The 27923-nt window shown below is 47.4% G+C and overlaps 2 protein-coding genes and 1 long non-coding RNA gene across 7 annotated transcripts in view; 2 read left to right on the forward strand and 1 right to left on the reverse strand.

The window, feature by feature from the left end:
• ITGAL (integrin subunit alpha L) overlaps nucleotides 1–22536 on the reverse strand; it is a 43229-nt gene extending 20693 nt beyond the window's left edge. For 2 of the 5 annotated variants that reach the window (XM_045460167.1, XM_045460166.1), the window contains exons 1-15: nucleotides 22367–22536; nucleotides 21215–21317; nucleotides 20424–20518; nucleotides 20245–20312; nucleotides 18740–18857; nucleotides 18484–18614; nucleotides 17205–17350; nucleotides 11096–11231; nucleotides 10790–10940; nucleotides 6367–6440; nucleotides 6154–6286; nucleotides 2095–2249; nucleotides 1635–1772; nucleotides 978–1175; nucleotides 701–831 (exon numbers count right to left, since the gene is read on the reverse strand). In XM_045460167.1, coding sequence (XP_045316123.1) covers nucleotides 701–831; nucleotides 978–1175; nucleotides 1635–1772; nucleotides 2095–2249; nucleotides 6154–6286; nucleotides 6367–6440; nucleotides 10790–10940; nucleotides 11096–11231; nucleotides 17205–17350; nucleotides 18484–18614; nucleotides 18740–18857; nucleotides 20245–20312; nucleotides 20424–20518; nucleotides 21215–21317; nucleotides 22367–22421 — 1832 coding nt within the window. In that variant the 5' untranslated portion in view covers nucleotides 22422–22536. Of the gene's footprint in view, nucleotides 1–700; nucleotides 832–977; nucleotides 1176–1634; nucleotides 1773–2094; nucleotides 2250–6153; nucleotides 6287–6366; nucleotides 6441–10789; nucleotides 10941–11095; nucleotides 11232–17204; nucleotides 17351–18483; nucleotides 18615–18739; nucleotides 18858–19123; nucleotides 19259–20244; nucleotides 20313–20423; nucleotides 20519–21214; nucleotides 21318–22366 lie in introns of those variants that run through there. The other 3 variants (XM_045460168.1, XM_045460169.1, XM_045460170.1) reach the window with 3 other exon arrangements.
• On the forward strand, nucleotides 7677–8981 carry LOC123588851 (40S ribosomal protein S27-like). The gene has a single exon (XM_045460171.1). The coding sequence runs from the start codon at nucleotides 8675–8677 to the stop codon at nucleotides 8927–8929; it is 255 nt and encodes an 84-aa protein (XP_045316127.1). The 5' UTR covers nucleotides 7677–8674; the 3' UTR covers nucleotides 8930–8981.
• Nucleotides 21344–27651, forward strand: LOC123588852. Its single transcript, XR_006708037.1, has 3 exons — nucleotides 21344–21652; nucleotides 21978–22038; nucleotides 27436–27651. It is a non-coding gene; the product is annotated as an uncharacterized LOC123588852 (long non-coding RNA).
• The last annotated feature ends 272 nt before the right edge of the window (nucleotides 27652–27923 follow it).

Consider the following 27923-nt stretch of genomic DNA (forward strand, 5'->3'; position numbering starts at 1 on the left):
GAGCTCACTTTGGATCTCTGTCCCCCTCTCTCTGCCCCTCCCCCGCTTGCGCTCTCTCGGCCCTCCACAGCAGGTGCTCAGTAAATGTCCATTCACTATATGATGTTACATGATGCCTCCAGTAACTCTAAGATATGGTCAAGACAAGAAATGTCTTCACCAGTTCAAAGATGAGGAAACTGAGGTCCTGAGAAGCTAAGTGACTGGGGTGCGATCATCCAAGAAGTAAATGGCAGAGCTTCAGCCTGAATCCAGGTGACCAGGTTCTAAAGCCATCACAGGATCTTTAATGTCAGACAGGCCTGGGTTCAAATCCCAGTCTGTCACTAAATTGTAGCTGTTTAAACTGGAGTAAGACAGGGGCGCCTGGGTGGCTCGGTGGGCTAAGCGTCTTGACTTCGGCTCAGGTCGTGATCTCACGGTTTGTGAGTTTGAGCCCCACGTCGGGCTCTGTGCCGACAGCTCGGAGCTTGGGTCCTGCTTCAGATTCTGTGTCTCCCTCTCTCTCTGCCCCTCCTAGCTTGTGCTCTGTGTGTCTCTCTCTCAAAAATAAATAAACATTAAAAAAAATAAATAAATAAACTGGAGTAAGACATGAAGCCTGTATAGGAAGGGTACCTATGTGACAGGGTTGGGGGAAAACCAAAAGAGTCCTGCTACATAGTAACTGCTCCAAGGATGATTAGCAGTCCGGTCTTACCTGAGTATGATCACCTGCCCTTCCGCTCCCACAGCCACATCTGTCAGACCATCTCCTCCAAGGTCTTTCACCCCATGAATGGATCGTCCAAACCACCGAATTCCTGAGAACACCTGGGCCCCTTCTATCCGCTGAGACCAAGAGAAAAATTCATGCTAAGCTAGGGAGAGGACAGGCCGGAGTGGGAGGAAGAGTCGGGCTGGGGAGTGGGGTCTGGGCTTGGAGGCTTCTGGGTGCCTGGGAAGAGGTTTTGGTTGGCGGGTAGGGCGCCTCTCACCTGGCTTGGCTGGGGGCTCAGCCCACCATGCTGCCCGTTGAAGATGTACACAGCCCCCTGCCCCTCCAGAGGGGCCCCCACAGCCACGTCCGCCAGCTCATCCCCATTGATGTCGGTCAGGGCCGTGATCGCTGCTCCAAATCGCCCGAGAGGGTAGCCAGGATCCCCCTGCAGTTCTGAGACCACTTCAAACCCCAGCTGGGAAGGAGCAAAGTGACAGGTCACTCAGTCACTCTGCAAGCATTCGCAGGGTGGGGCACCGCGAACAGGAAGAACGCTGAAAAAAGGTCAGATGTGGTCCCTCAAAGAATCGGTATGGTGCTGGCAGACTCACCCGGGCTCAGGGTCCAGCTCCACCCCTTGCGGTCTGTGTGACCTTGGGGCTTTGGAAAGTGACCCAGCAAGGCTCCCGTTCATGAAAGAAAGCTCAGAGCTACTCAAAAGGTGACTTGGAGGACCAAATGAGGTCTCGTATAAATAGAAGGTTTGACACTTGCACACAGCCCACCCACCCAAGGATCAGCGATTATCTGTCGGTTGTTCTAAAGATCTGATTCACCATGATCAGACAGAGAAAGCCTTTCAGAATAGCTGGGACCTGGATCGGCCGGGGGATCTGTTTCTCCCACCCCTTCAGGTCAGGGTCCTGGTCCCCACCTGTTTTCTCTGGTAGACAAACACCCTGCCTCCCCTCTGCTCCCCATAGAACAGGGGGGCTCCAATCAGCAGCAACTCCGTCTCCCCGTCTTGGTCCATGTCAACGCCACACAGCTCGCCACCGAAATAAGAGCCAATCTGCAGGGAGAGGAAGACGTTTGAGGAAGCACCTGCGAGCTGGACACCTGCCTCCCCTCAGCTGGACCATGTCCGTCTTACTCCAATCCCTCAAATGAAGGTTGAAGTCCTGGACTCCCCCCACCTAGCACCTGTATGAATTAGGACAAGGTGGGTTCTCTGAGGTTCAGTTTCTTCAACTGGGAAGTAGAGGTGACAAAGCTTGCCTCAGAGGGCTTTGTGAGGACCGAACCTAACAGTGCTTGGCACAGGGCCTGCTAGCAGACGGCAGGGAGCATGACCAGTGCCCCATGTGTCCCTGATCCCCTAGGGCCACGCTCACCTGGATCCCGTCTATTTTCTGGACCTGGCTCCAGTGTCCTCTGCCCTTCAGCTCCTGGAACAGCAGCACCCGCCCCACATGCTGGTATCGGGGGGCTCCAACCGCCAGCAGCGATGTGAGCGTTTTGTCGGAGGGCAGCCAGGTCACAGTGTAACCTGTGGGGTGGGGGGAGAGAATGAGAGAATGGGAGGGGGCTGGTGCTTGGAATTAGGAACACAATGGCTGCTGCAAAAAGGTAAAACCCAGGGGCAAACAGGGCAGAGACTGGAAAACTGGGTTAGTAGCAAAGCTACATTGAAACAGCCAGAGAACCTTCTCCTGAGAAGAGCAGCCACATGCTTCTCGTGGCACAAATCCCGCCATCCTGGTCGAAGGTTGCATTTGTCAAACTGTGGACAACATGCAAGGAAAGAGCAGCCATGCAGAACAGGGTAACCATGGAGCATCTTCCCGAGGCTCAGCTGACCTGAAGGTTGGTAAGGGAGACTACACATTTGACTTGTTGTTGTTGTTGTTGTTTTTACCTTATTGTTTTGAGAGAGAGAGAGATCGGGAGCAGAGGAGGGGCAGAGGGAGAGAGAGAGAGAGAAAGAGAGAGAATCCCAACCAGCGCAGAGCCCGACACAGGGCTCCATCTCATGAACTGTGAGATCATGACCTGCGCCGAGATCAAGAGTCAGAAGCTTAACCAACTGAGCCACCCAGGCGCCCCTACGCTTCTTAAAAATCAAAAAATACAATGAGATATATTAGCAAAGAAGAGTGCAAAATCTGCGCGGACATTAAAAATAGAGCAGGAGACCTGGAAAAAAATTTGTTTGAAGTTATCACTCCAGGCTATCTTCCTACTTCATTGCTAGTGTGTGCGGCAAGGTTTTCTCGTAGCTGGAATGTCTGAGGAAATGCTGCAGGAAACCGGACCAGGGATTGGGCTCGAGCCAGGATCCACCTAGTAGGAATGCTCTGATTCAAGAGATGACTGACTCAATTTCATCTTCTCTGCTTAGAGTAGTTGCAAGTGAGTGAGAAAACAGAGACAACCGAGATGATATGGCACAGACAGGAAGGGCGAAGAGGCTGAACCACTTTCCCATTCATTCGTGAACATTCTTGAAGCACAGGGGTTAGGAACTTGTCCTTTGAAATCAGAGAGACAAGGTTATTATTCCTTGTGCTGATACTTCCTAGCTGTGTGATCTTGAATCGATTATGCCTCGCCACTGAGGCTCAGTTTTCTCGTCTCCCATCCAAGTACTAACCAGGCCCGACCCTGCTTAGCTTCCGAGATCAGACGAGACAGGGCGCGTTCAGGGTGGTATAGCCGTAGACTCAGTTTTCTCATCTAAATAATGGGATAATAGGAACCTCATAAGGTGGTTTTGAGGATTAAAGAAGACCACGGATATAAAATGCTTAGTGCTATGCTAGTGATATCTAAACTAAGATCTGAAGGATAGTGGCATCACAGGCACCCAAGATTATATTTATTTTTTATTTTTATTTTTTTAGCAGGAGTTGAAAGTTTTCTTTTTTTCTTTTTGAAGTATAGTTGGCACAAAGTTATATATATGCAGTCATATACCTATATATACATATAAAATACACATACACATATGTACATATATGTGTATATATACATCTATAATCACATCCCTCTGCCCCTCCCTCCCTCTCTCTCCATATATATATATGTATATATGCAGTGTGTGTGTGTGTGTGTACGTGTGTGTGTCTAATGTGACAGGTGCTTAACTAGAAATTAAACTTCGGGTTATTTCTTCTTCAGTGAGTGAAACCGCCAGCTAGCTTGCAGTATACTGGGGGACACAAAAGCACCCTGAAGGCACTAGGGCAGAAGCTATAGGGTAAGTGTGGTGGTTACCAGCACAGACTTTGGGGCTACACTACCTGGGTTCCACCTACTAGTTTTGTGACCCTGGGCAAGTTATTTAAACTCTCCTGGGCTCAGCTTCTTCATCTAGAAAATAAAGGTAATAAAAATACTCGCAGGGTTGTTATAAGAATAAAATGAGCTAAACTAAGATAAAATATGTCAATACATCCCATGCACTTAGAACAGTGCCTGGCAGGGGCACCCGTGTGATGCCCGATGCCCCTGATGCAGATGGCTCAGTTGGTTGAGTGTCCAACTTAAAAAAAAAATTTTTTTTTACGGTTTATTTATTTTTGCGAGAGAGAGACCAACAGAGTGTGAGCAGGGGAGGGACTGAAAGAGAGGGAGACATAGAATCCAAAGCAGGCTCCAGGCTCTGAGCTGTTAGCACAGGGTCTGACGTGGGGCTCGAACTCATGAACGATGAGATCATGACCTGAGCAGAAGTTGGATGCTTAACCGAGTGAGCCACCCAGGTGCCCCAAGCGCCCAACTCTTGATTTTGGCTCAGATCACGATTCCAGGGTCGGGGGATCGAGCCCTGCATCAGGTGCCGCACTGAGCATGGAACCTGCTTAAGATTCTCTTTCTCTCCCTCTGCCCCTCTCCCCGACTCACATGCTCACTCGCTCTCTCTCTCTCTCTAAAATAAAAGAAGGAAAAAACAAGAAAACAGTGCCTGACACATAATACTCAGTAAAGAATATCGAAAGAAAAAAGAAAAAATTGTGGAGAGCAGTCTCCCTCAGAAGGGTATATGAAAGGGGCACCTGGGTGGCTCAGTCGGTTAAGCGTCTGACTCCAGCTCAGGCCATGATATCATGGTTTGTGGGTTCGAGCCGCGCATCGGACTCTGCGCTGACAACTCAGAGCCTGGAGCCTGCTTCGGATTCTGTGTCTCCCCCTCTCTCTGCCCCTCCAATGCTCATGCTCTGTCTGTCTCTATCTCTCAATAAGAAGTAAATGTTAAAAAAAAAAAATGTACCCGGGATTTAATTTATGGGTAAGATCCAAAGATGACACAGAGAGGTTCGCTGCCATTGAAAGAAGTTTATTATGCACAGCTCTCCATAGCAGGAGGCATGGGCACGACAGGCCATGCAGGGCCACGTGGCAGAAGCACCAGGGTCAGTGAGGAAGCAGAAGGAGAGAGGAGAAAACGGCCCAGAGCCCTTATTGTGCTTTTGGTAGGAAGGAATGTGAGGTAGCATAGGCCAGCTTGAGCAAGCTTAGGATGGGATGGTTTGAACGATGTAGAGCTGGTCCTTGGCTGACTAGAGATTTAGGTCAGGGAGAATATGGACTTGGTGTGTGAAAGTTATGGTAAAGGAGGTGGTTGGGAATACAGGCTCAGGGCTGGCTGGTTGGCATGTGGAAGGCCTGCTCACAGGTCACTTGTTTACTCTCTGTGGGAACTAGCTAGCCCTGGCAGGGGCAGTCTCTCCAGGATTCATAAGGCCTCAAGATGTCCAAGCATCAGGGTCACCTGGGTAGCTCAGTCAGTTAAGCGTCTGACTTTGGCTCAGGTCATGATCTCACGGTTTCTGAGCTCGAGCCCTGTGTCTGGCTCTGTGCTGACAGCTCAGAGCCTGGAGCCTGCTTTGGATTCTGTGTCTCTCTCTCTCCCCCTCCCCTTTTGCACATTCTCACTCTCTCTTGCAAAAATAAATAAACATTAAAAAATTTTTTTAAAAACCCGCTGTCTAACCATCATAAAATACACAAAATAAAAACATGATTACTACACAGCAGAGGAGCTACTAAGGGAAAAAATAAGAATGTTACGGCTATATTTATTTATTATTTTTTTTTTTTTTAATTTTTTTTTCAACGTTTATTCATTTTTGGGACAGAGAGAGACAGAGCATGAACGGGGGAGGGGCAGAGAGAGAGGGAGACACAGAATCGGAAACAGGCTCCAGGCTCCGAGCCATCAGCCCAGAGCCTGACGCGGGGCTCGAACTCCCGGACCGCGAGATCGTGACCTGGCTGAAGTCGGACGCTTAACCGACTGCGCCACCCAGGCGCCCCTTTTACGGCTATATTTAAACTCTGAGTTTGTTCATGCTGGTTGCTTAATTGCTTTCATTATTATTTTGAAAGTTGGTCTCAGTGACTCTGGCCCCTAAGATCAAAAGAACCCAGCAGAAAAGAAAAGTGCTTACCTAAATATCCTGCTCTTGCTTCTGGTGTCAGCGGTTCATTCCCAACAAATCTATCATCCTGCAGTTTGGCATCCATGTCTAGAAAGCCCCCAGCCCAATCCTTGGCTCCGACTGCCCCCACGACACCATGACCCTGCCCAGGGAAGGAGACGAGCGGGCTCAGCCACATTCCCATAACGTCCGCCAGCCCCCTGCTTCAGGCCCGCCACTCACCTGGCTGAGGTCAGCGCTGATCCCACTGGAGGACAGCTCCATGTTGAAGGATGTCAGGTCCTGTTTGCTCGTGCCTGGCGGACAAGGTAAAGAGCATGGGTGGACCCCCAGGGAGCAGCAGGGACAGTGATACTGGAGAAAAGACTGAGAAAGAAGCGTGGGACCGACCTTCGGACACAGAAGGAAGAGCCCACATCGCAGTCAGACTGGGCAGTGACTTAGGCAGAGTCTGATGTGAAAGGGCACGAGCCCCAGACTCGGCACGGCCAAGATGGAGCCCTGGAGTTCTGTTCCCGCTCAGGCTTCCCCGCTGCAAGGGCTGGAGCCCCCACCCCTCCTGGCGAACCAGACTGATTCTCCCCTTCCTGTTCTTCCTCCAACACATCACCAAGTCAAGATGGTTCTACCTTCAATGCGTCTGCCCCCTTCTCTGAAGGGTCAGTACTGCCGCCACAAGGGTCCAAGCCACTCTCCTCCCTTGCCTGGCTACTGCAGCAGCTTACTTACTTGGTCTCTGACTTCTTTCTTCTTGTCATGTCTATTTTCCACAGAGCAAGCTGGAGTAATCTTTCTTTTTTTAATTTTTTTTAATTTTTAACGTTTATTTATTTAGTTATTTTGAGAGGGAGAGAGAGAGAGAGAGAGAGAGAGAGAGAACAAGCGGAAGAGGGCCAGGGAGAGAGGGAGAGAGAATCCCAAGCAGGCTCTGCACTGACAGCAAGGAGCCCGATGTGGGGCTTGAACTCACGAACTGTGAGATCATGACCCTAGTGGAAACCAAGAGTTAGACGCTTAACCCACCGAGCCACCCAGGTGCCCCTGGAGTAATCTTTTTTAAAAATGTATATCAGACCACACATTTCCCTTTCTTTTTTTTTTATTTTTTTATTTTATTTAAAAAAATTTTTTTTTTTTAACATTTATTTATTTTTGAGACAGAGAGAGACAGAGCATGAACGGGGGAGGGGCAGAGAGAGAGGGAGACACAGAATCTGAAACAGGCTCCAGGCTCTGAGCCATCAGCCCAGAGCCCGACGCGGGGCTCGAACTCACAGACCGCGAGATCGTGACCTGGCTGAAGTCGGACGCTTAACCGACTGCGCCACCCAGGCGCCCCACATTTCCCTTTCTTAAAAAGCTCTTCATTACTTGCCATTGCTCTTTGTTGTTTATTTAAAAAACATATTTTTAAATGTTTATTTATTTTTGAGAGAGAGAGAGAGAGGAGGGGGAGGGGCAGAGAGACAGAAGGAGAGAGAAAGAATTCCAAGCAGGCTCTGCACTCTCAGCACGGAGCCCAACTCAGGGCTCAAACCCACAAACCACGAGATCATGACCTGAGCTGAAATCAAGAGTTGGATGCTTAACCGACTGAGCCACCCAGGCACCCTTGCCATCACTCTTTAGATTAAAACCCAAGCTACTGATGAGGAAATGGAAGGCCCTCGCCTCTCTCTCCAACCTTCTCTCATTTACTCACCACACTGCTATCACCGTGACCTTTTTCTGTTCCTCCAGCTTGCCTGCCCATCCCCCACCTCCGGGCCCCTGAGCTGATGATAAGGCTCTTTGCCCACATTCCTCACATGGCTGTTTGATTCTCATCTTTCGTGTCTTGGCTCAAATGTCATCTCAGAGTGAATTTCACCTCCACTAAAGAAAACAAAAAGGCATCTAGAAAGGCCTTCTTTGAAAAGCCTATCTATAGTGGCTTCCCCCACTCCCCCATAAACCTTTCTATCCAACTTATTCATTTTCTTTATAGCACTTATCATAATCTCTAATTATCCTGTTTGGTTTTTTTTTCTTTATCCAACCCGAATACGAGCTCCATGTTGACACTACCCCTGAGTGCCTTGTTCACGGCCCCCGGTACCTGGTTGGTGCAAGCATGAATTAATACAATGAAAATCATCCTACCAGCCTTGCAAGGCTCCTGAGAGCAATGAATTAAATGATACAGATAAACTATTACCTGTAAGCTTTCAAGAAACGCACTGATTACTGTGAAGATTTGTTCATTCACTCTTAATAAATGTTTGGAACAACTAAATATTTGGTGCCACAGATACAACGGTCAAAAGGCAGACACAATGCTTGCCATGACAGACCTCACAGTGTGGCGTGGGAGGCAGACACGGAGCAGATGATTCAATACAACGGAAGTCTCGGGGGCCAGGATAGGGAACACACAGCCGTTACGGCGACACCCAACCTAGACTCGAGTTCAGTGAGAGCTTGTCAGAGGCAGTGACATCTGAAATACGATCTGGAGACTTTCTGGCAGTGCTGACCTGCCCAAGAGAACATGCCTCTCGCGAAGAACCTCCTGCCCCCGTCCCCGGAAGAGGAGGAGAGGAAGCCCAAGAAGAAGCGCCTGGTGCAGAGCCCCAACTCCTACTTCGCGGGCGTGAAGTGCCCAGGATGCTACAAAATCACGACCACGTTCAGCCACGTGCAGACCGTGGTGCTGTCTGGGGGCTGCTCCACCGTCCTGTGCCAGCCGACAGAAGGACAAGCAAGGCTCACGGAAGGATGCTCTTTCAGATGGAAGCAGCACTAAAAGCCCCGAGTCAACATGAGTGGGGAACTATCCCAACAAACAGATTTAGGATTAAAAATAATAATAATAAAATAAAATAAGATAGAATAGAATAGAATAAATAAAATAAAATAAAATAAAATAAAATAAAATAAAATATGATCTGGAGCATGAGGAAAGGCAGGCCAGGATAGGGGATCAGAGCTCGATTTGTACACAGCCTACGAGGTACCAAGCACTTTGCTAAGCAGTGGTTAGGGCCTGAACTGTGTTCTGTAAAAAAAGATATTTTCACGTTCTAACCCCTAGTACTTCAGCATGTGGCCTTGTCTGGAAATAAGGTCTTTGCAGTGTAATTAAACTAAAATGAAGTCATCGGGGTAGGCCTTGATCCAATATGACTGGTGTCCTTATAAAAAAGGGAAATTTGGACACAGAGAGACAGACACACACAGAGAGAAGATGGCCAGGTGGCAGGAGGGATGCAGCTACAAGCCAAGGGATGCTAGGGACTGTGGGCGAACACTGGAAGTTAGGAGAGGCAAGGAAGCACTCTCTCCTAGAACCATCAGAAAGAGCACGCCCCTGCCGAACACTTCATTTCTGACTTCTGGCCTCCAGAACTACAAGATGGTAAATTTCTGTTGCGTTAAGCCACTCAGTTTTTGGTACTCTGTTACAGCAGCCCTAGGAAACTAAAACAACAGTTAAACCTTCCAGTGCTGTGCGATTGGTATTATCCCCATTCAGCAGAGAAAGAGCCTCAGGGAGAGAAACTGACCTGGCTGAGGTCACACAGCACAGGCAGAACGGATTCTTTTTTTTTTTTTTTAAAGTTTATTTATTTATTTTGAGAGAGAGAGAGAAAGAGTAGGGAGGGGCAGAGAGAGAGAGAGAGAGAGAAAGAGAGGAAGAGAGAGAATCCGTAGCAGGCTCCACACTGTTAGCCTGGAGCCTGATGAGGGGCTCAAACTCATGATCATGACCTGAGTCAAAATCCAGAGTCAGACACTTAACTAACTGAGCCACCCAGGCCCCCCGACAGAGTGGATTCTTGAGTGGTCTACCCAATCCCGTTATATACACATAGCTTCGGGGAGCCTGGGTGGCTCAGTCGGTTGAGCGTCCGACTTCGGCTCAGGTCATGATCTCACGGTTCGTGGGTTCAAGCCTCGCATCAGGCTCTGGGCTGACGCCTTACTCAGAGCCTGGAAGCTGCTTCAGATTCTGTGTCTCCTTCTCTCTCTGCCCCTCCCCTGCTCGTGCTCTGTCTCACTCTGTCTCTCAAAAATAAATAAATATCTTAAAAATCATATATACATTGCTTCTTCAACTGAACTGAACACCAAGCCTGTGTCCTAGCAAAGGGGCCTTCCCAGAAAGAATCATGTACCTTTCAGCAGACTAGGATTCCTGGGGAATTACCCTTCCAAGGCAAGTGTTCTATCCAGAGGCTGCAGTCATAACCTTTTATTCTGGGCCAAGAGGGCCCATGGGCTCCCTGCGCTCAGCCGCTGTCCACTTGCCCGTCTAAAGTAATTTGGAGATAAGTAAAAATGAGGGAGCTGGCAGAGGAGGGGGCGGAATTATAGTCTTTCCAGAGCCCTCGGTTGACACCAGCAAAATAGGGGTCAATTCTGGCTCCACCCCAGACCAAGCTGAGCTTTCCAAAGAAGATGGAATTTCAGAGGGAAACAGAGGCTGGTCCTTAAAGCATCCTCTCCTAAATTTCCTCCTGAGGTCCTATTCCAGGAGAGCTCTTGACACAGCGTTAGATACTCCATAAGCGCGCGTTATTATTACTGTGTCTCTAGTCTGATGTCCCAGAAGTGTTTCTGTAAACAACTTCCCAGACTCTCTCTCCCCGGGTCAGCCACTCACCCTCAATGGCATAGATCTTCTTTTGCAGCTCAGTGAACAGATCTTTAAGCTTCTCGAACGTGGCCAGAATCTTTACAAACTCCTTTGCAGGTTTTGAGGCAAACTTGTGGAGCGTTTCCTGACTTTCCTTGGTTTCAAAATGCTTTCCGATCTGTGAGGGAGTAAAGAGTTGGAGAGCTGGCATTCCCAGGATCACAGACCAATTTTCTAATATTTTCACAAAGCCCTGGCCCCAAGGAGAAAGGGGAGTGGGGGTTCAGGAACAGGAGAGGAAAGAGGGGACAAGCCAAGGGCCAGGGCCCATACCCCAATGATGTAGCGGATGATGTCTTTGGCTGAGTCAATGTTCTGATCTGAGTCAGTGGCTTCCCCGTCAGTGATGATGATAAGCACTTTGGTGGCATCTGGCCGGGCCCCCCGGTCTTGCCGGAACACCTTTTCCCTGTGTCCAGGAAGGCGGGCGATGTGAAAGACTCCTCCAGATCATGGTCTCCCTGACTCATCCCGCTCATTAAGTCACTGTCTTGCTGATTATGCAAAAGCCCTTCTCCCATCCCCCAGGCAGGTATTCCCAGCCTTCAAAGTTCTCTTCTGAACCGCCTACCTAACCCTACCTCGCCCTTGCTGCCACACCTCTCCTCCCGACCCTGCTCTTCCACAGAATTCTGGGCGGCCAGGGGGCTGTCCCCAGAGCCCATGGGCAGCGACAGGGAGGCTTTCTGAGGAGCTATCTGGGCTTCCTACGCTCCAGTTCAACCACATGCAACTACTCTTTCACCAGTTAGACATGCTGGGGATCCAGGTGAGATTTCAGTGCGGAAAACGGGCTCCACGGCTGGAGAAAAGTGGGAAGTCACTTTTCCAGAGCAAGCTAATCTAACGCCCCCTATCCACCCTGCCTCCACCATCATCGCCAGGCCGCCTGTAGACCTCTGCTACAGCAAGTCAGCCAGGGGACTGAAGTGATTTGTTTCCATGTCAGTTTTCCCCAAACTGCGAGTTCCTCAAGGAAGGACCACGTCTGATTTGCTGCTGTATCCCTGGCTCCTGACAGAGTAGGCACTCAGTGCATGTGACATAAGAGGAGGACGGGAGTACTGAATGTCGGACAGGCCAAGGCTCCAAAGTCCCACCTGTCCACAGCCTCCTTCTGAAGCAAGAGAGGGTGCCCGCGGCTTCTGTTGGGACAGCAGCTCTATGTGTACCATCTGATCCTTCCCTCCCCACCCCACAGCCAACAGAGATGGACAATTAACCCAAGAGTAGCAGGTCTACAACCCCTGACTTATGACATGACCTGCTTTGGGAGCAGAAGCTCAAAGTCACACAGTGGGGCTGCGGCGGCAGGTGGAGGAGAGACGCAGAGAGAAGGGCAGGAAAGCCCCCTGGAAGCTTTAGAATGGAGGAGCTCTGACAGGCAGGGCTGAGACCCCTGTTCTATCTTGGATGCAAACTGTTTCCCCAAACTCTGTCCACACGGACATGGCCTCTCATGGCTGTTCATGGATTTCCACCCAGGTTCCAAATTTTTTTAAATGTTTATTTATTTTTGAGAGAGAGAGAGAGCAAGCAAGCACACGTGTGAGTAAGTGAGCAGGGGAGGGGAAGAGAGAGAGGGAGACACAGAATCCAAAGCAGGCTCCAGGCTCTAAGCTGTCAGCACAGAGCCCGACGTGGGGCTCAAACTCACGAACCATGAGATCATGACCTAAGCCGAGGTCAGACACTTAACCGACTGGGCCACCCAGGTGCCCTGATTTCCACCCTGGTTTAAACCACCATCACCTCTCATCTGGATTTTGCGGTAGCCTCCTACCTGGCCTCCCGGCTCCCATCCTTGCCCCCTCCACAGGCTAATAGCAACCAGAGGGATCCTTTTAAAAACATAAGTCAGATGATCACCCCTCTGCTCAAAACCTCCAATGGACTTGTCTTCTCACTTTGAGGGAAAGCCAAAGTCCTCACTGTGGCCTCCAAGTCCCTAAGTACTTAGATTCCCAGGTTCTCTCTGACCTCACCTCCTACTACTTCCACCCCTATTTACTTCTCTCCAGCCACACTGGTGTCCTGGTTGTTCTTGGAGCCTCCCAAGCACATTCCCATCTCATGGCCTTTGCTATTCCCTCTGCCTGGGACAGTTTCCTCACCTTCAACGAGTCTTTGCTCACAGGTAACCTTCCCTCATCTTCCTACTGAATATTGCTTGCTTTTTCTTTTTTCTTTTTTAATCTTTATTTATTTTTGACAGAAAGAGAGAGAGAGAGAGAGAGAGAGAGAGAGAGAGACAGAGTGAGAGCAGGGGAGGGAACAGAGAGAGAGGGAGATGCAGAATCCAAAGCAGGCTCCAGGCTCCGAGCTGTTAGCACAGAGCCTGACGCGGGGCTCGAAACCACGAACCACGAGATCATGACCTGAGCCAAAGTCAGACGCTTAACCGACTGAGCCACCCAGGCGCCCCTGCTTTATTTTTCTTTATAAAACTTACATCTTCTACTATATTGTCAAATTGACTTCTTTACCCTATCTGTTGCATTTCTCTCCCCTAATACAATGTTGAACCTCGAGAGGGTAGAGATTTTTGTTTCAATTACTGCTCTATTCCCAGAACCTAGAACTCGGCATACATGGCCAAAACCAGCCCACAGCTTGTTTCTGTATGGTCCATGTGTAAAAAATGGCTTTTACATATTTTTTAAAAGAGTTACAAAAACAAACAAAGAAGAATATGCAAGAGATACTAGATGTGGCCAGAAAGCCTAAAATATACTACCCAACTCTTTTCAGAAAAAATTAGCCAAGTCCTGGCCTTGAATACTGCCTGGCACACAGTCAGGTAGTCAAGAAATATTTATAAAATATATTTCTATGGCTGCTCCTTTTTGCTTCTACAGTTGACACCTTTTGGGGTACCTTTCCATCCTATCATGACCTCTTTCTCTAAGAAACTGCCCCCTTCCCTCTAAGAAACTGAGGTGGGACCCCAGAATCCACATCTGTGCTATGTGACTTTATGCCACAGAGCAGAGCTGGATGGACCCGTGGACACCTAACCCAGGCTCGGCCAATCAGATTTTCTCTCCTGGAAGCTGGAATTCGGGTTGCTCATCCGAACTGAGGAACTGAGGCTGCTATTTTTTCCATGGACATGGCTTGCCACGGACCCACCAAAGCTGTCCATAGACAGGGAAGAATAAGCAGACAGGACAGGTCAAGTGAGCCCCAGAAGAAAAGAGGTGGAAACACATCTGTAGAGTCTTAAGGACCTGCATCACTTGCATGTGTAACTAATGCAAATTCAACTATACCTGCCCAGCAAAGGAATGAAAATGTGAAAAACAAGCATCATAGCACAGGAGGCCCATGCTGCTCTTTCAATGGATTTGAGTGTGTGCCCAGGGGAGCATGAGATGGAAGATATAATTCTCTTATTCCCCAAATTGCTTCCATGTTTCCACGTCTCCAGTTTTCTTAGCCACTTTAATGTTGAAAGATGGGCATTTCTGGCTCAGTCGGTTAAGCGTCAGACTCTTGGTTTTGGCTCAGGTCGTGATCTCATGGTTTCGTGGGTTTGAGCCCCGTGTCGGGCTCTGTGCTGGCAGTGTGGAGCATGTTTGGGATTCTATCTCTTCCTCTCTCTGCCCCTCCCCCATTCTTGCCGTCTCTTTCTCTCAAAATAAATAACTATAGGTCTTAAAAAATTTTTTAGGGGCGCCTGGGTGGCTCAGTCGGTTAAGTGGCCGACTTCAGCTCAGGTCATGATCTCGCAGTCCGTGAGTTTGAGCCCCGCGTCAGGCTCTGTGCTGACCACTCAGAGCCTGGAGCCTGTTTCGGATTCTGTGTCTCCCTCTCTCTCTGACCCTCCCCCGTTCATGTTCCCTCTCTCTATCTCAAAAATAAATAAACGTTAAAAAAAAAAATTAAAAAAAAATTTTTTAATGTTTCTTCATTTTTGAGAGAGAGACAGAACGTGAGAGTGGGTAGGGGGAGAGAGAGGGGAACACAAAATCCAAAGCAGGTTCCAGGCTCCGAGCTGTCAGCACAGAGCCGGATGCGGGGCATGAACTCACAATCTGCAAGATCATGACCTGAGCCAAAGTGGGACGTTTAACTGACTGAGCCACCCAGGTGCCCCAGGAAAGGTATTTTTTTTTTTTTAATGTTTATTATTTCTGAGAGACAGAGAGACAGAGCATGAGCAGCGGAGGGGCAGAAAGAGAGGAAGACACAGAATGCGCAGGCTCCAGGCTCTGAGTGTCAGCACAGAAGCCCGAAACGGGACTCAAACCCACGAACCATGAGCTCATGACCTGAGCCGAAGTCAGACGCTTAACTGGCTGAGCCACCCAGGCACCCCTAAGATAAGTATTTTTTTAAATATACAATATGGGGGAGCGTGGCTGGCTCAGTTAGTAGAGCATGCAACTCTCAATTGAATTCTCAGGGTTGCTAGTTCCAGCCCCACGATGGGTATGGAGCCTACTTTAAAAAAAAATAAATGAAATGAATGAACGAACGAATGAATGAATGAATAAATAAATACATGAAATAAACAAACAAACGGGCTCCTGGGAGTTGTAGTTTGGTCCGCTTGTGCTGGCACTGCTATTGGCTCGTGCTAGCCTCTGTCTGTCTGTGGGCAAGCGCCACTGTGGTGTTCAAGAACAGCCCATGGAAGAATCATTTGAAGAGGTGGTGATGAAGGTCATACAACAGGCGTGGGCATGTTTGGATTTCCAACAGCTACCCTGCTGGATTGCCTGGGCAGATATGCCCCAAATGTAGCATTTTTCAGTGCACGTGAGGACAGAAGCCCAACACAAACATGTTCACTCTGAGGCCGCAGGATTCTGAAAGGGATTTCCAGAACGCTTTCAGAAGAGAGAAGCTGGAACAAAAATCCCCAGAGTCAAAGACACTACAGGAAGGTTCACCTGGAGTGAGGCAGAGGGTCTGTGAGTGTCAGGGCTGTGGAAAATCCTTCAGGCAAAAAGGCAGTCTAACCTCGCGTGAGAGAATCCACACTGGTCAAAAGCCCTTTGAGTGGACCCACTGTGGATAAAGCTTCAGGGGCAAAGGCAATCTTGTCACATATCAGCAAAAACACACAGGAGAGAAGCCCTATCAGTGCAAGGAGTGTGGGACAAACTTTAGTCAACGAGGTAGTCTGGCCGTTCATGAAAAACTCCACACTGGACCGAAACCCAAGAGTGTGCTATTTGTCAGAGAAACTTCAGCAAAGTAACCTTGCTGTTCAAAGAAGAGTTCACAGCAGTGAAAACCCCTATAGATGTGATCAGTGTAGAAAAGCCTTCAGTCAGAAAGGAAGCTGAATTGTTCACATCAGAGTCCACACGGGCCTGAAACCCTATGCTGCATACAATGCAGGAAGAGTTTCTACACCAGGAGGAATCGTATCTTGCAAGGCAAAACACACACAGGAGAGATACCCTATCTGTGTGGCCAGTGTGGGAAAAGCTTCACTCAGAGAGGGAGTCTGGTTGTGCACCAGCAAAGCCATCCACAAAGACTCACCCTTTGATCACTCTCGTCACAGGAAGTTCTCTTCATGAATTAAAAGTACAAAAACCTTCAGATCAAGCAACTTATCCAATTCTATGGGATGAACGGTGACTCCTTCAGAAAGACCATCATGGGGTAGGGCAAACTGATTTTTCTCCTTTCCCCCAAATGAGTATGAAAAGTAAATGTCTTGTTTATTACCCTTAACAATAACAACAAAATAAATAAAATACATAATATGGCCCTTCAACACACTCCAGCTACATTCATCTAGGCCTCACTTTAAACACAGCCATCTGGCATCTCTTTCTGGCCATGCGTCCTGTCCCTGTGCTTTAATAAAACCACCTTTTTTGCACCGAAAACAACAACAACAACAGCAATAACAATAAAGCCATCTGGTCCAACTCTGGGGAAAAAAACTTCTATAGTAGATTTAGGAAATCAGGATATGCTAGTTTCCAACGTGGACTTGAATATGCCGAATTTTAGAACAGTTCAAGGAATGCTTCAAGGACAATTTTGACTATCAGAGATTTTTGTTCACACACTGACTCCAGAAGCCGATCACCATCTATGATGGGACTCTACCATGGCTTCCATGTTCACAATCACTTTCCAAGTCTTAATTCTAGTCCCTCACGAGGTCTGGCCATACTCCCTGCCCCAAAGGTTTATGAGCTATCCCTGCATCCTCCCAAGAACTGCCCTGGGGGATTTAGTTAGTATAAAGTAGGTTTCTGTTACTTACAATTAGAAGAAACTGTACTAAAATAGCTCCACTTGAATTCTTCCAATAACCCGCCCCTTGCTGAGCCCACCTGTTGAGTTCCTACACCCTGAAACCTGAAGAAGCCAACAAAGAGTGGGCTCTCTCCTGCACAAGGGGACTCACGTGACATAGTTGATGGCATGAAAGGTATTGGTCAACAGCCGCATATGTTTTACTTTGCCCAGCAGAGCATCAGGGTTCTTCACCCTAACATAATCCAAGAAATCAAATTCTGTTTTGCATTCCGTGGAAAACTGAACAGCAGCAAACTAGAAAAAGAAGAAATGAAACGGCATTACATATCCCTTCCCACTTGTCTGTTCCAATCTATTTCTTTTATTTAATTAATTAACTAATTAATTAATTTTAATTTACATCCAAGTTAGTTAGCATATAGTGCAACAATGATTTCAGGAGCAGATTCCTTAGTGCCGCTTACCCATTTAGCCCATCCCCCCCTCCCACAACCCCTCCAGCAACCCTCAGTTTGTTCTCCATATTTAAGAGTCTCTTAAGTTTTGTCCCCCTCCCTGTTTTTATATTATTTTTGCTTCCCTTCCCTTATGCTCATCTGTTTTGTATCTTAAATTCCTCATGTGAGTGAAGTCATATGATATTGGTCTTTCTCTACTTTTGCTTAGCATAATACCCTCTAGTTCCATCCACGTCGTTGCAAATGGCAAGATTTCATTCTTTTTGATTGCCAAGGAATACTCCAATCTATTTCTTATCCGAGACCTGGGGAACCCAACTCCACATCCCTGCCTCAAAGCATTCTTTTGAAAATGAGGTAATATATACACAAACACAGAAAAAAAATTAAATAAGCCTCTGATCCCTTATGTCGTGCTGTCTGCTGAACTCCTATCCTCTGGGTCAGCCTGCCTCACCAGTGGGGATGGCTTCTAGTAACCATATTTGTGCTGAATGACCCTGCTAAACTGACTACAGCTGGTTGGGCCACAGAGAGAGAGCCACTTGACTGAGGCTAGGCCAGTCAGAATCTATTCTCCAGGAATTTGGAATTTGCAGAGGGAGGGATTGGTTGAGAAGCCAAAAAAAAAAAAACAAAAAAAAAACAAACAAACAAAACAAAAACCCATCCTCCTGAAACCTTCACATGTGAACTTGGGAGCTTTCCACAGTCTCATGTGATCCAAAGAAGCTGAGGGAGCTAGTCTGCAAGAGAGAAGAGGGAAGCAAAAGCCAAAAAGAAACAGAAATGAGAACTAAGGAAAATCCTACAAGCTTTTTACTTCCTGGTTCTTGACTCTTCCAGAGGTCCAGTTACACCGTGGCTTTAGATTCTGGAGACACCTCATGCTAAATTTTTTTTATGCCTTAAGCTAGCTCAAGTAGGCATGTATTGCCTACAAACAGAAAAGCTAATTAATATATTTACCTGGTAGGAAGAGTTGCTGAGTTTCCTCATCACATCCTTCATGAAGTCCAGAATTTTCTGAAATTCATCTTGCTGCAGGCTCATTGAACCATCAAACAGAAATACCAAGTCTACGTTGCCCTTTATACATTCTACAGAGGCCAGACACAAAGGGACTTAATGAAGTGTCTCCATGGGTTGGCCTGCCCATGCTGGTTCCCTTGTATGAGCAACCACTTGGGAGAGATTTTTACCCATTAGATCCCCAGCTCCTTACCCTGATAACCAGGATGACTTTGCAGCACAGGACCCTTCAGATTCTGGTCGAAAAGGTAACACAGGCCACTCAGATAAACATTCTGGTCACATGTCCGAGACAGTCCAGGGTCACAGGCCTGAAGGAAGCAAAGGTTAAAAAAAGAAGGGTTAGGGCTTCCTTTTCCTGTGTGTCTTTTGGGCATCATCAGTCAAGAACAAGAACCTTCAGAGTCATCATCCCCTATCCTCACTCCCCACATCCAACTGGTTATGCCTAGAGGACAGAGTCTAAACTCTTGAGTTTGGCATTCATATTGTTTACAGTTGAGCACTACCCCACATTTCCAGGCCCTTCTTCTTCCATTCCCAATCACACATTCTGTGTTTAAGCCAAATCACTCACTATTCCCGGAATATACAGTGTTGTTTCTTTCATTTATGACTATCTCTCCTGCCAAGCTGCAATTTTTCTTGAAAGTCAGAGCTCATGTCATCTTTGTATCTCACTCCTCTGACCCCATCAGAACCCAGCACATCGGCTGGCATGTTAATAACAGCTAAGTAAACAAGCTCAAATTAAATACTGGGTAAATATTTCACTCAGCTAGCCTTCTATCTCTCACATACCGGTGTCAGAAGATGCCGCTGGGATGAACTGTAAAGACCAATGGGCTTACAATCAAATGGGAATTTGATTCCAATCCTGGCTCTACCTCTTTAAAACCATGTGACCTTGGGGCACCTGGGTGGCTCAGTTGGTTGGGCATCTGACTCTTGATTTCAGCTCAGGTCATGATCTTGTGGTTTGTGAGTTCGAGCCCCACGTCGGGCTCTGTGTTGACAGTGTGGAGTCTGCTTGGGATTCTCCCTCTCTCCCTGCCTCTCTCTCTTTCTCTCTCGATAAATAAACTTGATAAAAAATAAAATAAAATAAAACCAGGTGACCTTGGCCAAGTCTCTTAACCTCTTTGGTTTTGCTTCTTCATGTGTAAAATGTGTATACTGATCCCTATCTACCCGAGTGTCTCAAGGGTTAAAAGAGATAAAGCAGTGATTCCCAAACGTCAGGCATTTGTGTACCATGGGACAATTTCTGCCATGTGGGTGTCTCAGGCATATTATTATTTATTTGGTATTTTATTTACTTTAAATTTACTTTCTTAAAACTTTAGCCTCATCCCAAGCAATTCAATCCAAGAAATCATGAATTTGATGTGTTGTATATTTTTCCTAAAAAAAAAATTAAATAAAAATGTAACTATAAAACATTAAACGCTTGCATACCACCGAAAATCATCTCTGTACATCAGTGGTCACAGATATTTCATATTTGGAAAAAACTGATATTGGGTCTCAAAAATAACTGGCTCATATTCAATTCTTAATAAACACTGATTGAATCAAAATCTCTTTGATGCTTTTAATCTTCTACAGGATCTTTATTCCATTTTCCTTTCTTCTTCTCAATCTCTCCTTAGCATCAAGCTTCACTGGCTCTCATATCACACTATACAAAATTCTTACCAAAAGGCTTCCCTTTGTGGCGTCTGTCGCCAGGGTCATTCCCAAGTACTTGGAGGTATAGTTGGAACCTGTAGACACCAGGAGATTGGGCTGGAGGAATTTAGGCAACCCAGGTGTGGTGGGCCAGCCTCAATTTCCCTGGGACACCATTCCTCCCAGTTTTCTCACCAGTTACTCACCGTGCAGGCTGACTGGGATGCAGTGGCCAGTGCCTGCCTGGCACTGATAGAGGTTTCCTGTGCTGTTCCCCTCACCTGGAGCTCCTACGACAACCCTGATGAGAAATCTCGCCTGTGAGATTGAGTTGTCCCGTTTTTTACCCACCCACTCCCACCCACTGAGGGTTCAGATCCACAAGAATCTCAAAGCAATGCAGCCACTCCCTTTCAGGGAGGCTCCTCAGCTCCTACCCCTTCCCTGTGGAATCCCAGATAAGATAAGCCAATGCGTCAAAATTCTAGAAAGTTAAGGATCTTTTTCCATTTATAGTCTAGAAAAACTGAGGTCCAGAGAATGATGTGGGACAATGTCACATTATGAGTTCGTTCAATCAGTCATCAATTCAAATTCAGTTCAGTTCATCAGTAGCATCAATTCAGTAGCATATCTACGACGTGCTAGGCTGGGGTATACGCTAGGGATGAGGTGGGGGAAAGAGAAGCGAAATCCCTGCCCTCAGGGAGCTCACTGCCTAGTCGGAGCGCCAGTGGGAAATCTAGGAAGCGTTGCAAAGCCTTTTAAGGGGCTGAGATATTTACTCTTCCGTCAGACACTTATGTGGAGCTTTACAGATGGGCTGTCCTCGTCCTATCTGACGGCCTCGCTTCTGTTTCCGAGAAATCCCACCCCGACTCCGTGAGACGGCAAGACCCTGGGGACCCTCTGGTTCCCCATCTGGCCCACCCGGGGCTGGGGTCCTGGCCGCCTGTCCTGACTCAGCAGGGCAGGGAGGGCCTGGGAGGCAGCTCACCAGTCTCCAACCTGCAGAACGCGGTACCCAAAATGCCTCCCGGCGTGTGGGAACGAAAAGTTTTGCACGTGGCGGACTTCCAGGTTGTAGCTGGAGACCTGGGCTGAGGGAGACGGAGGGGGGGGGGGCGGGGGGGGCGGGGGGGGAGGTGCGGTCAGCCACTTCCGCTGGCCAGCGACCCCGCACGCGCCCCCAGAGCCACGGGCGCCGATTGGCCGGAGCCCACGTGCCCTAAGTGGGTGGGTCCACCCGCAAAACCCTGGCGCTGTCCTCCGCCGCCTCCGCAGCCAGCTGCCTCCGCCCCAGAAGGAGCAGGACTTTTCCCCTTGGGCTTCCCCTTTGACTGCCTTGACCCCGGGGAAATTTGGAAGGAGCGACTCCCTACTACCCACAGCCCATTTGGCCTCCCTGCAAAGAAGGAAGGATGAGAAGGCGGAGGTCCGTGAGATAGTGGCAGATGGAAGGCGCCCCCCAGGCCGTGCGGTTGCCCCATAGCAGGGTGCATCTCCCTACACACCCACTTCTCCCTTGGGCCCAAGATAATTAGCCTCCGGCTTCCTTCCACAGACTCAGAGTTTCAGGATCCCTTGATTTCTGTGAAGCTGCCTCTCATCTCATGCTCCCTTACTGCCTATGCCACCATGCACCAGTCTCTTCCTTAGCTCTCAGATTCCCCCATGCCACTCCACCCCCCACCCCCCAAGCAGCCTGGGCATCCTCTGCAAGCCCCTAACTGTCCATTCTGGCCCTGCTTTCCTTCCAGGCACCAGGCTTATTTCCACAGCATCCTAGGATGGCAGAGATGCTGCCCACCATTTGTTCAGGTGAATGGACTGACCCCCAGAGACGGCAGGCCCAGACCCCAGCCCAGCTCCAGGTACCCATTAGCCATCTGCCTTTTTCTAAGACCTCACTCCACATCTCTACTGCCACCTGTGTCTCCCTTCTCTGTCTTTTCCTCCATACCTTGCCTCTACTTCGGACTCTCTTTCCTTTCCCCCTTTTCCCTTCAAGATTCCTGATCCTCACATCAGCTAAGGCCATTCCCACCCTTAAAGCAGCTGCTCAGTACTCCAGTTCCACAAAGCCCTGCCCTTCCCCTGGCCACAGACACATGTCCCCTCCCCGACCCTCCCCTGTTCCCTTGCCTACCAAAGAAAAGAGGCCCAGACAGCAGCAGCCTCACTACGATGGTGCAGGAATTCATCCTTCCAGCGGCCGCAGGGACCTGACCAAGGAAGGCTCCAGGTTCAGAGAGCCCTGGGGATTCGCTGACAACCCAGACAGGGTGAAAGAGGAAAATGACAATGCCCCAGGGCCTCTTGCAGTGGGACTTTCTCACAGAGGCGCCAGCCTGGTGACACTGGGTGGGGGTGAGCCTGTAGGGGTTGTGAAACCGCATGAGTTGAGAGGAAGTGTAACCAGGTTAGAGACATTTCCTGTGCCTGCTTGCATTTTCACATCATCCAGGAGCAGACAACACGGTAGGTAGATGACCACCTCTTCTGCCCAAGGCCTGCTGATCCATTGTCTTTCACCAACACAAACGGAAGATTCTGTAAAGCTCAGTAAAGGACTGGTCAAATAAACTGTGGTACAAACATAATGGGATGCCACCAAAAAAAAAAAAAAAAAAGAGTAAGGAAAGAAATAAGGTAGGAAAAAGAAAAAGAATGAGATAGCTTTCTCTTCATTTGAAAAATGCCCATAATACACTGTTGAAGAAAAAGACCAAGTTACAGACAGTATAGTTAGTGACTTATTTTTCTTCTAAAAAACAAAACAGCAAAAAAAAAAAAATCCACAGAAAGGGAGAAAATATTTGCAAATCACATATGTAACACAGGACTTGTATCCAGAATATACAAAGAACTCTTGTAACTCAACAGTAAAAAGACAAATAACCCAGCTTTTCAAATGGGCAGAGAGTTTAAATAAACATTTCTCTGAAGATGACATGTAAATAGCCACTAACATAGAAAAGATGCTCAGTATCATCAGTCGTTAGGGAAATGCAAATCAAAACCAAAATAAGGGGCACCTGGGTGGCTTCGTTGGTAAGCGTCCGGCTTTGGCTCAGGTCATGATCTCATGATTCCTGAGTTCGAGTTCCGCATCAGGTTGACAGCTGACAGCTCAGATCCTGGAGCCTGCTTCAGATTCTGTGTCTCCCTCTCTCTCTGCCCCTCCCTGCTCACCCTCTGTCTCTCTCTCTCTCAAAAATAAATAAACATTAAGAAAATAAATAAATAAATAATAAAATGGTGAGGTTCACAGTATGTGAATTCCATCTTTAAAAAATGAAAAATATGGGAACGCAAGCTGGTGCAGCCACTCTGGGAAACAACACGGAGGTTCCTCAAAAAACTAAAAATAGAACCCTAGACCCAGCAATGGTACTACTAGGCATCTATCCAAGGGATACAGGTGTGCTGTTTCGAAGGGACACATGCACCCCTATGTTTACAGCAGCACTATCGACAAAAGCCAAAGTATGGAAAGAGCCCAAATGTCCATTGATGGATGAATGGATAAAGAAGATGTCGTAGATATATACAGTGGAGTATTACTCAGCAATCAAAAAGAATGAAATCTTGCCATTTGCCACTACGTGGATGGCACTGGAGGGCATTATGCTAAGTGAAATTAGTCAGAGAAAGACAAAAATCATATGACTTCACTCATAGAAGGACTTTAAGAGACAAAACAGATGAACATAAGGGAAGGGAAACAATATAAAAACAGGGGGGCGACAAAACAGAAGAGACTCATAAATATGGAGAACAAACTGAGGGTTACTGGAGGGGTTGTGGGAGGGGAGATGGGCTAAATGGGTAAGGGGCAGTAAGGAATCTACTCCTGAAATCATTGTTGCACTCTATGCTAACTAATTTGGATATAAATTTTAAAAAAAATTAAAAATATAAAAAAAAAGGAAAGCTGAATTCAATCTATAATATTTGGCAATTTATAGAGAGCACCCATAAAAGTGAATCACTGTGTCATGAAAGAAATCAGATGGAAAAATAAAAAAATAGAAGTTGAAATTGTTTGCGCGTGTGTGTGTATAAAAAATCTGAAAAGACACACAACCAAACTCCCAAACAGTGGTTACCTCTGAAGAATAATGTTGACACATTTCTGTATTGTCAGGTCTTTTTTTACAATGAGGATGTATAAGTTATGTAACTAAAAAAAATACAAATAGTTAAAAGCACAACAGAATTGAGGAACTTGTCTTCGCTTATGGGAAAGTGGGAAGGACCTTCAGATTCTCCCTCTGTTGTGAAGAAACCCTGTTCAGCTTGCAAAGCCACTTTCCGTAGCTGTCCCTGGGGAAGGCTTTTGCAGACAGATTATCTATAATCTGCTGCTAGGCAGCTACAATGTGACAAGTTGCCTCCTGGTACTTAGATAATATCAGGTAGTCTTTTTCAAATTCAGTTAAAATCAGATTATTCAGACTGATTCCTTTGGTCCTCTGTGCAGCGGTTATGATTTACATCTGACCAAATTCTTTTCTATTGTTCTGAGATGACAAAAAAGAACACACACTTAAAAATTCAAACATTACAGGGGCGCCTGGGTGGCTCAGTCGGTGAAGCATCCCACTTCAGCTCAGGTCATGATCTCACGGTTTGTGAGTTGGAGCCCCACGTTAGGCTCTGTGCTGACAGCTGAGAACCTGCAGCCTACTTCAGATTCTGTGTCTCCCTCTCTCTCTGCCCCTCCCCCCCACTCTCTCAAAAATAAACATTTTTTAAAAGTATAAAATTAAAAAAATTCAAACATTACAGAAGCATGTAAAGTAAAAGGAAGAAAACTCTCTTTTAACATCCACCCCAACTCCTAAATCTCAAAAATAACCACTGGTAATAATTTAGAGCCATACATTCTTTGTGACAAAAAAAAAAATGTCAGTTCTAATAATTAACCATACAGGTTGGACGTGTTTGGAAAAACTAATTATCTTCCCACAGAACATCTAACCCAGAATTAATTGTCAAATCAGCCCTCTCCAGAGTAAAGGTTTTCTTCTAGGCCATCTTCAAAATTTAGATTCTTGAATCAGGGCTAATGTTTATAGAAACTTCAAGTGTATCTGTAACAACCCCTGGGATGGAAGGAATTCAGGAAATGATCTCAAAGTCGCTACTGCTTGGATTATAGTCTATGTGTATGCTTCAGCAGGTAAGTATACTCATTTACGTATTTATCAGATTCAGTTTGTTAATTCATTTAATTTATTTATTAAGAGACAGCAAGAATGAGTGGGGGGAGAGGGGCAGGGGGAGAGAGAGAGAGAGAGAGAGAGAGAGGATCTTAGCATGGAGCCTGATGCAGGAGTCGATTCCACAACCCTGGGATCATGATCGGAGCCAAAATCAAGAATCGGATACTCAACCAACTGAGACACCCAGGTGCCCCTGGTTTTCAGTTTAAAAGAGCAAAAGAACATTTTTTCCCCCTTCTGTTTGAGGGCTATAAATCTGAGGAAGCCTCAAAAGTACAAGGAAGCCCCAAGGATTCTAGGGAATCAGAGGTTCCATGTTGGAGAGAGCAGATGACTCCCTGAAGAGTTGGGTTGCAGACATCTGAGGCTGGGACCACGTGGGGAAGTCCTGAGACAGGATGTTCCTTGCACACTTGTGGGCGCGCGCGCGCACACACACACACACACACGCACACACAGTTCTTCCTTAGTCACAGGCCTTTATCATATCTCAAATAGTCTGTTCTCTGAGGGCTCAGTTGGGTCTCTCAGTTCCATTCCTTTTGCCCAAACGCCCATCAATTCTCACGGGAACAATTTACTGCCACTGTAGCTCTTCCTTTCTTCACTCTCCTGCCTCTAGAGAAGGTTCCACCTCCTGGGGAAGGTCCATATTAACCTTGAGAAACCTGAGCTTGTCTCTCTTAGGCTTTAAAACCTCTGATGATTCTCCTTTTGCATACACACGATCATCTCCAAGCTTGTTGGCATGGCTTGCAAGGGCCTTGTTGCCTCTCTAGACTCTGTGCTCCAATTTAGTAAATGACTCATCAGTGTTCAAACAGATGAAGCATCTAGAGAGGACTTTATGAAACTCAAAGCATTGGCCTTACTGTCACCCACTTCTGAGGAAAGCAGCTGCAGTAGGTGCCTTCTGCTTGATGTTATCTTGGCTACATCAAATGAGCAGTATGAAACTGACAGGCCAGGGGCGCCTGGCTGGCTCAGTCAGGGGAGCATGTGACTCTTGATCTCAGGGTTGTGAGCTTGAGCCCCATGTTGGCTGTAGAGATTACTTAAAAATAAAATCTTAAAAAAGAATAGGAAAGAGGGACGCCTGGGTGGCTCAGTCGGTTAAGCATCTGACTTCGGCTCAGGTCACGATCTCAGGGTTCGGGAGCTTGAGCCCCGCATCAGGCACGCATCAGATGAGCTCAAGGCCTGCTTCTGTGAATATGAGCCCTGCTTTGGGTGAGCCCCACTTCTCTCTGTCTCTGTCTCTGTCTCTCTCAATCTGCTCCTCACTCACTTGCGCCTTCTCTCTCTAAGGAAGAAGGAGGAGGGGCACCTGGGTGGCTCAGTTGGTTAGGTGACTGACTTCGGCTCAAGTCATGATCTCACAGTTTGTGGGTTCGAGCCCCACGTCGGGCTCTGTGCTGACAGCTCAGAGCCTGGAGCCTGTTTCGGATTCTGTGTCTTCCCCTCTCTCTGCCCCTCCCCTACTCACTCTCTGTGTCTCTCTGTCTCTCAATAATAAATAAACATTAAAAAAACTAAAAGAAAAAGAAGGAGGAAGAGGAAGAGGAAGAGGAAGAGGAGAAGAAAGAAAGAAAGAAAGAAAGAAAGAAAGAAAGAAAGAAAAAGAGAAAAGAGAAGAGAAAAGAAAAGAAAAGAAAAGAAAAGAAAAGAAAAGAAAAGAAAAGAAAAGGAAACTGATCGTGCTGGCAGGGAGACAGCTAACCAAGGGCAAGGTAGCCTCAGATAGACTGAACCCAAAAGATGCCAGCTTTCTTCAGGATGGCTTAGTTGCTCCACTTACCAACTGTTCCATGAAAATGGACTCAAGCATATCATGTCACAGAGGAGTGACAAATGAGACCCTACGCTGGGAAGTTCTGGGGTACCCAGGATCTGTGCATCTAAGATGAAGCCAGTGGCCTGGATGCCTCAGCTATTCTGTGTCCATTGTAAGGTAAAATGATTTCAAATATGTCTTATTTTTCTATAGGTCCATCTGTAAACGATGAGAGAGAATCTTCTCTTGCTCCGCGCAGGAGAGTAAACAAGATTTTGTGTGCAGCCATTTCTCATCTTCATCACTGCTCATTCCCTGGCCCGAGCCACCATCACCTAGTGCCAGGACTTTGTGGCAGTCCCCTAACTGGTCCCCTGCTTCCAGTCTTGCCCCTGCTATAGTCTGTTCTCCATACAGCAGCCAGGAGGATCCTTTTTTTTTTTTTTTAATTTTTTTTTCAACGTTTATTTCTTTTTGGGACAGAGAGAGACAGAGCATGAACGGGGGAGGGGCAGAGAGAGAGGGAGACACAGAATCGGAAACAGGCTCCAGGCTCTGAGCCATCAGCCCAGAGCCCAAGGCGGGGCTCGAACTCACGGACCGCGAGATCGTGACCTGGCTGAAGTCGGACGCTTAACCGACTGCGCCACCCAGGCGCCCCGTGGATCCTTTAAATATACAAGTCATGGGGCTGAGCCTGG

Source organism: Leopardus geoffroyi, chromosome E3 (genome assembly GCF_018350155.1).
Source record: "Leopardus geoffroyi isolate Oge1 chromosome E3, O.geoffroyi_Oge1_pat1.0, whole genome shotgun sequence".
NCBI classification, from domain to species: domain Eukaryota; kingdom Metazoa; phylum Chordata; class Mammalia; order Carnivora; family Felidae; genus Leopardus; species Leopardus geoffroyi.

Bases quoted from the DNA above. Each gene is read 5' to 3' on its own strand.
- LOC123588851 (XM_045460171.1), top strand. From the start codon at position 8,675: ATGCCTCTCGCGAAGAACCTCCTGCCCCCGTCCCCGGAAGAGGAGGAG.